This window comes from Chenopodium quinoa, unplaced genomic scaffold, assembly GCF_001683475.1.
Source record: "Chenopodium quinoa cultivar QQ74 unplaced genomic scaffold, ASM168347v1, whole genome shotgun sequence".
Classification (NCBI taxonomy): Eukaryota; Viridiplantae; Streptophyta; class Magnoliopsida; order Caryophyllales; family Amaranthaceae; genus Chenopodium; species Chenopodium quinoa.
This window is the reverse complement of record NW_018744080.1, coordinates 1,300,871-1,309,216: the sequence shown is the minus strand read 5'-3', so window position 1 is coordinate 1,309,216 and position 8,346 is coordinate 1,300,871. Positions and strand designations below refer to the sequence as shown.

General features: G+C 37.5%; 1 protein-coding gene across 1 annotated transcript; it reads right to left on the bottom strand.

The window, feature by feature from the left end:
- Positions 1 to 6,159: 6,159 nt before the first annotated feature.
- On the bottom strand, positions 6,160 to 7,047 carry LOC110691346 (protein MAIN-LIKE 1-like). Its single transcript, XM_021868266.1, has one exon. It carries the CDS (start codon positions 7,045 to 7,047, stop codon positions 6,160 to 6,162), a length of 888 nt encoding a protein of 295 aa, XP_021723958.1.
- Between the last annotated feature and the right edge of the window lie 1,299 nt (positions 7,048 to 8,346).

Below are 8,346 nucleotides of genomic sequence, written 5' to 3'. Positions count from 1 at the left end.
GCATGAAATCATCTCAAAACATCCCATATTTCTATCATGGCAATTTCCATTGAGACATTTCATCAAACACATTATGGACGACATTCACTTAAACAAAAATCAATAAATTTAATACATGAATTCACACCCCAAATGTTTCAAATCCCCTTTAATTCCATCCTCGTCCATTGCATCTGTTCAGAACAACATTATTCGACGAACAAAAAGGAGCAAAATTTGAGAATTTTGCAAAAAAGTTAGGGTTTCAAAGCTTAAACGATAAACAATAGACGAAATCATCTAATCCCAAAACAATAAATTTCACAGAAAATTGAAGATAATTGTCATAAAATTTGAGAATTCGAACCTTGAATTCATCAAAGCAGAGGCCAACGAACTCAATTCGTTCATCATAACTGTATTTTAATTGTTCAGGCTCCCGCGCACTTCAGTGGACCACATCCATATGCAAGAAGATGACAAGAAGATGTGCTTGTCAAGGACCTTCTAGGTGCGGCCCACTGGCTTCGTGCCTTGTGGCTTGAGCTGTGCTATCCAAAAAACCAACCCAAACGGGCCCAAACCCTGGTTTAAGCAAGCAAGAGGCACCGCCGGGCTTGTGCATAACAAGGGCTATATAAGTAATTATATGTATGTATGAGCAAATATATACTTCGTATATCTTAAATTTTGAGTACTAACATTGGATGATAAAATGATCATACCAATTAGACCTGACAAATGGGTCGTTCGGGTCGGGTACGGGTCGGGTCAGTTCGAGCCGGATTAATGGTAATTCGGGTCGGGTTGGGTATCGGGTCAACACTTTGAGTCGAGTTCGGGTCGGGTTAAGTTTGGGTCGGGTCATTTTAGGTCGAGTCAATTCAGGTCGGGTCAATCTTTGGGTCCAATTATAGAATCAAGTTGGGGTCGGGTCAAATTCGAGTCCGGTTGAGTTCGAATCTGGTCAATTTGGGTCAATCTTCGTCTATGTCGATGTAGAAATTTGACCAATAATATATTATAATTATGAATAAGTATAAAGTATAACAATTGAATATTAATAATATATTCATTAGACAATTCTAACATTACTATATACACAAGACTGTATTGTTTCATGTGTATGATCTCTATCATTGAATTTGTTAATATTCAAATTAGATACTGAACTACTATTCGTCGCTCCCATTTTACCGGATAACGCTCCCATTTTGACTTGAATGGACAACTATGCCCTTTATGTAATCTGTGTTATAAAAAGGACCTTGTTCCCCCATTTGGACACATTACATGAAACGGTCCCCTCACTTTACGACCTTGCTATCCCGAGCCTCCCAAAATCGGTCCCCACGACCTTAAAACCAAATCGGTCCCCACGATCACCTTAATTTCTTTTATTTTAAAAAAAAAATAATCGTAAAATTTTCCAACGGGTCTTGGGTCATGGACGGCGAGTGGAACATTCGTACACCGGAGAATGCGTCGGAACATTCTGTAAGCTTTCTATTTTTTTTTATTTTCTGGAAATAGGACATCCACCTAAAATTTCCGGATGTCCTAGGTAAATCCGCCTAAAATTTCCGGATTTACCATGGAACATTCGGAAATTTCAAGCGGAAGTAGGGATCCGCCTGAAAAATCCGGATCTTCCATGGTAGATCCGGAAATTTAAGATGGATCTATCTAGGACATCCGGATATTTTAGGCGGATGTCCCTTTTTAATTTTTATTTTTAAAAAAATGTTAATTACGTTAATTTTTTTTTAATGTTAATTATTTTTTTTTTTTTTTGTTTTTTTTTTCGTGGTCTTGTGATTGTTGTTGTGATTAAGTATTTGATAATTAATGTAATTATTTTTGTATTAATATGATTATTAGTAATATGATTATTTTTTGTAACATTATTATTATTATTTACATTATTATTTTCATTGAAAATATTATTATCATCATCATTATTATTATTATTATTTTTATTATTATTATTATTATTATTATTATTATTATTATTATTATCGTTGTTGTTGTTGTTGTTATTATTATTGTTGTTGTTGTTGTTGTTATTATTGTCGTTGTTGTTGATATTCTTATTATTAATTATTAGAAATATAATTTTATAAATATTATTATTATTATTATTATTATTATTATTATTATTATTTATTATTATTATTAATTAATGTTATGGTATTATTGTTTTGTATTTATTGTTATAATTTTTTATTATTATTTTTAATATTATTATTAATATTGTTATTGTTTTCTATTTGTTGTTGTTATTATTATTATTATTATTATTAGTATTAGTATTAGTATTGTTATTATTATTATTATTATTATTATTATTATTATTAGTATTATTATTATTAGTATTAGTATTGTTGTTGTTATTATTATTATTATTATTATTATTGTTATTGTTATTATTATTATTATTATTATTATTATTATTATTATTATTATTTTGACATAAACCATGTTTTGTTTAATTTGTATAGGATATGGAATCTGAGGAAGGAGGTGACGGTGTGAATTATAGTGGGAATTTTGTCACGGATATGTTTTTTCCAACATTTGACGATGCAGTTACATGGGCTGATGGTGTTTCCATAAAATTGGGATTTATATTGGTGAAATCGTCTTATAACAAAACCAGAGATGGTCGGCCGTATCGGTATTTGCGATGTGATCGGTCACGAAGGAGCAAGTCGAGAGATTTGGAGAACGCGATACGGGAGGATACCAAAACCAAAGCTAATGGTTGTCCATTCTACATCAAGATATATTATGAAGTCAGCACCGACAGTTGGAAGATCATTGCGTAAAATGATCACACCGGGACACATAACCACCCAATGATTGTGTACCAAGAGCGTCACCGTAAAGTGAGCGGATTGAGTCCGGGTGCAAAACAGGTTGTGCGGGACATGACAAAGTCCAAGGTTGCTCCCCGTAACATCATGTCCACTTTTTCCGAGCAATTTCCTGATGATCATCCAAACATCCGACACATTTACAATTGCCGGAATGACTTCAGGATGGAGATGTCCGAAGGAAGAGGAGTTGTTCAGCAATTTCTTCATCTGGCGAGAGAGAGTAAATACATTTACTGGGTCACGAACGATGATCACAACGTTTTGCAACATGCATTTATGGTGCACCTGATCATGGTCAACATACTCTGCACATACCCACATGTCATAGGTATGGATTCTACTTACAAGACCAATTGATATAACATGCCTTTCTTTGAGGTAGTAGGTGTGACACCGACAAACCAGAATTTTCTAGTTGGATATGTTTTCATGAGCGACGAGTGCACGGCTAGCTATCGGTGGGTGTTGCAGAGATTAAGGGAGTTGATTGGGTTTGATAAAGAGCCATCTGTATTTATTTCAGATCGTGATCTTGGGCTATGTGCGGCTTTGAGAGAAGTCTTTCCACGGACGTCACATTTACTCTGTCTATGGCACATCAACAGAGATGTGGAGGCCAAGGTGACGAAGATGTTCGGAAACAAGAAGGTTGGTGTCAGTTTTAGAAATGGCAAATGGATCAAAATCGTGAATGCAACAACACAGGTGGAGTATGATCATGCTCTACCTACCATGCAAGTGAGGTGGGGAAAATATCCGGCAGTGATTCAGTATGTTCAGAGAACATGGCTTTGTCATAAGGAGAAATTTGTGAAATTTTGGACGAACCAGGTTCTTCACTTTGGTAACACCACCAACTGCAGAGTTGAGAGCCAACATTCAGCAGTGAAAACTTGGTTTGAATCATCCACAGGTTAGTTGTATTATTTTATTAGTTATTCTCGTTGTTACGTAATTGTAATTATAATAAAAAAAATTAAAATGTATTTACTAATTTGAATCATTGGCAGGTTCTTTGGATACCGTATGGGCCCGAGTCCATTGTCATATCGGTAATCGAATCATACAAATTCGTAATGAGTTGGTGGCATCAAGGTCTAAAATTGGTCAGATATACAGACAGTTGCCACTGTCACGTATAAATGGCAAAGTGTCTCAACATTGCTTGAAAGAACTGGATAACGAGACGAAAAGGATGCGGGATTTGAGTTACTAGGTCCATGAACGGTGTGGATGTGCTATGCGTGTGACCCAAGGTCTTCCATGTGCTCGCCAGATACATGATTCGATAGTTGCACACACAGGATTGTATAGCAGCCAAATTCATTCTTTCTGGAAGACACTGGTTATTGGTGATGGTGTTAACATTCCTGAAGTGGTTAATGATTCGACCGAGGAGGCTGCACATTTTCGGTCCCTAATTGATGAAGTCATGGAAAGTGACCCGGCCGTACGTCGAAATGTAACGCGAATCATTGAAGAGGAGCTACATCCGGATCATACACACCTTGAAGAACCACATGTCAATCTCGACACTCGTGGTCGACCGAGGAACAATGACACCAGGCGTGATCGTAGTTATTTCAAGCATGTGAACCGTCAACACACTCAACGTGGTGGTGACCCAGAACTAGGTAATATTAAAATTCTATATGTAATATTAATATATGTAAACTTAATACTTGTAGCTTTACTGATAATTTATCTTTTAATTTTGTGTTGTAGATCCGAGTAACATTAGTCAATGCAGGTATTTGAACTTGCTTCTAGGCCCAATGTTTCCGTACATTTCGTCTTGGAAGGATGTCATTGGTGATGGGAACTGTGGCTTTCGTTGTGTCGCGGACTTCTTCTTTGGCGATCAGGCGCTGTGGTTTGATGCTCGGGAAACAATAGCGAACGAGATCGCTAGTCATCCTGATTTATACGAACGGATTTACGGGCTTGGTCGACTTTGGATGAACGTAGAGCGTATTCGATGGGATGGTGGGGCTGTCGGGGAGCGGCATTGGATGGTTACAATTCAAGATTTATTTCAAATTGCTACGTGGTTCAACGCAAGGGTGATTTGTCTCGGGGTAGGCCTAGTACCAACTTGCTACTACCCATGCATCACAGTCTTACCGCTGAGGGCACGCAACGGGGTTCGGTCACCGACTCGAGAGTTTGTGATTGCTACAGTTGGTGGTTCACATTTCATCCGTCTTGACCTTGTACCTGATTCACCTCTCCCGCCAATCGCCAGTTGGTGGACTGAACTCCACGAGGATAGTGTTAATGGATGGGACCAACAATATCAATTAAGAAGGGACATGTGGGATGCATTAGTTAGGTAGTTTGTAATGTACATTCACTAACTTTGAACATTTGTAAAAAAAATTAGAATTATGAAATTAATTTTAAATGTACTTGCTTTTAATCTAACATGATATGCAACAAAACATAAAATATAAAATAAATAAGTGTCCAGTTTATACATTACATTTAAAAAAAAATAAATAAGTTCATAACATAATTAAAACCACTAACACGACTTCTAATCAAAATAATCTAAAGTCCCATTTTTTACTTCCAATCAAATACAAGCTGCTCAGTCATTGTCCGAGTCTCACTCGACATTTCAGGATACTCAGCCAGTGCTCTTGGGTGAATCTCCATGGACCGACCCATCCACTGCAAATCAAACAATAACATATTATAAACACAAAAATTCATATAAGTCATTGTTAATTTTATAATAAGCATAAATACTTACATAATCAGTGTTAGTCCGCTCAGGTAGGTTGCTTGTAACTCCTGCACCTGGAGATACCCGCGGGTGAGAAAACCTGTACAGCCACTGCATGTAACCAGGCGCAACCGAAGGTGATGCAGCACTAAGCCTGGTGAGGGCACCTAAAACTACACTCTGAGATACCCCAGGGACAAACCTCTTCCACATCACATCTGTCATCTCGGTCGGGAAGTCTACCCGATACATCTTCAAGTTAGTCGGCCTCTTGGCCTTCTCTGACCTGATGATCTCGCGGGGAATGCCTTGCACGAAACCAAGCTGTCGCACCACTCTATCAGGCATGTACGGCTCAATGATGTTACGATACTGGATGCAGCCAATGAATAAAGTGGGGGGCACTCGTAATGCATGATCAGCTCCGTACGGTAGCCAGTTCACCTCACGGTCAGTAAGCGCATCAATTCTAGTACGAAAAGATAACAGGCGCTCCAGGTTCTTGCTAGGACATCCCGCTCCAACATCCCAAGTAGACGCATGAGGCATTTGAAGGTCCCGGGTCAAGGTACCCTACTGTGGTCGAAAGCACAGAAAGTACTCGTAAATCCACGCTTGCAGAAGCGTGAGACAACCAGCAATCGAATCAGCACCTTTCCGTGATGTCGTGCCCAGTTGCTGATACAAGTAGGCCAGTGCAGCTGTTCCCCAAGCATACTCGTTAACAGGGACATCCATGTAACATAGCTCGTGGAGGAAGGAAGGATGCGTACGGTTACCACTCTTATCTACAAACAGTGTACTTCCAAGCACTAACCACAAGTATCCATTAAGCTGATCACTAAACTCCCGGTCAACCGCCAATGTCGACTCAAAAATCTTATCAGTCAACACCCCACTACCCTGCCAAATGGTCTTTGTGCCGCAAATCTCAGACAAATCATCTGGAGTCATATCCATGGTGATCGAGCACGCGTCCCGTAACACGTCCGTTCTAGGAGTAGTGGTGACCATATTGCCTACGACACGTAACCCAAGTATGTTGTACACGTCGTGCAACAAGATCGTAATCTCCCCAAATGGCAAGTGAAAGGTGTTCATATCTGGCTGCCATCTCTCAACAAAAGCAGAAATCAACGGCCAATCAAGTCTTTTAAACATCAGGTCGGGCAAGTGAGACAACCAACTAGCATCAATCGCCCCGAGGTCCTCCACAGATTGACGACCTCTCCAAGTGAACAAGTCAGAACATAACTTTGTCCTACTCAAACAACGCAAAACACTACGTTCCTGCTCGATCCAGATATACCGTGCCACGTGACCGCCAAAACTAGGGATAACAGTCCCACCCTCAGGACCACCCGACATCGTTTCCTGCACTAACCATGCCTCTGCAGAGTTGGTAGTAGGCTGACTCGATCCACTACCAACAAATCTCCCAAACTGACCCCTATATACCATATGGTAATCCTGAGGGTCCGGTTCTTCATCCCGGTCACCAGCATGACTAGCCGAGCATTCGTCTTCCTCGTCAGATATGGGTGCTCCACTTGCAGAGTACAAGGGCCGACTACTACCAGACTGTGGGGCCGACTACTACCAGACTGTGGGTCTCCCGACCAACCACTAGTAGACCCGTATTGCTACTGCTCGGGCTGAATCGGTGCTGATCGAGATGACTGTCTCCTAACAGACGCATTTAGACGTCGTGATATTGCATGTCGAGCACCAGAACCCTCGATCTACATAAAATAAGTACAAAATCCGATTTTAGTAATAATAATAATAATAATAATAATAATAATAATAATAATAATAATAATAATAATAATAATAATAATAATAATAATAATAAACAATAATCAAAACAACAACACCAACAATCATAATCGTAATAACAACAACAAAAAAAATTAAAATTAACAACAACAACAACAACAACAAATAAAATTAACAACAACAACATTAACCATAATAACAATAATAATAACACTAATATCAACAACAATAATACTAATCATAATTAAAAATATTAATAATAGTACTACTAATAACAATAATAATAATATTATTATAACAACAACAACAACAACAACAAAAACAAAAAATAAATTTAACATCAACAATAACCATAATAACAATAATAATAAAAACCCTAATATCAACAACAATAATAATAATACTAATCATATTTTTAAAAATTATAATAGTACTACTAATAACACTACAAAATATGCTTCAAAAAAAAAAGATAACACTACAAAATTAACAACAACAACAATAACCATAATAACAATAATAATAAAAACCCTAATATCAACAAAATAATAATACTAATCATATTTTTAAAAATAATAACAGTACAAAATATGCTAACCATAATAATAACAATAATAATAATAATATCAACAATAATAATAATAATAATAATAATAATAATACTAACCATAACACTTCAAAATAACAACAAAAATAACAAAATCCAAAAAAAATAAATTAAATTAACAATAAAAAATTAAAAAACCATATTATTAACGAAAAAAAAAAATCGGAACTTCCGCCCAAAAAATCCGGAAGTTCCAAGGAGGATCCGCCTGAAATTTCCGGATCCTCCCTGGAACTTCCGGAAATTTTTGGCGGAAGTTAGATCCGCCCAGAATTTCCGGAAGTTCCAGGGAGGATCCGGAAATTCCAGGCAGATCCTCCTTGGAACTTCCGGATTTTTTAGGCGAAAGTTCCAAGTTCTGTATTTAAAAAAAA

Bases quoted from the DNA above. Each gene is read 5' to 3' on its own strand.
- LOC110691346 (XM_021868266.1), bottom strand. From the start codon at position 7,047: ATGGTATATAGGGGTCAGTTTGGGAGATTTGTTGGTAGTGGATCGAGT.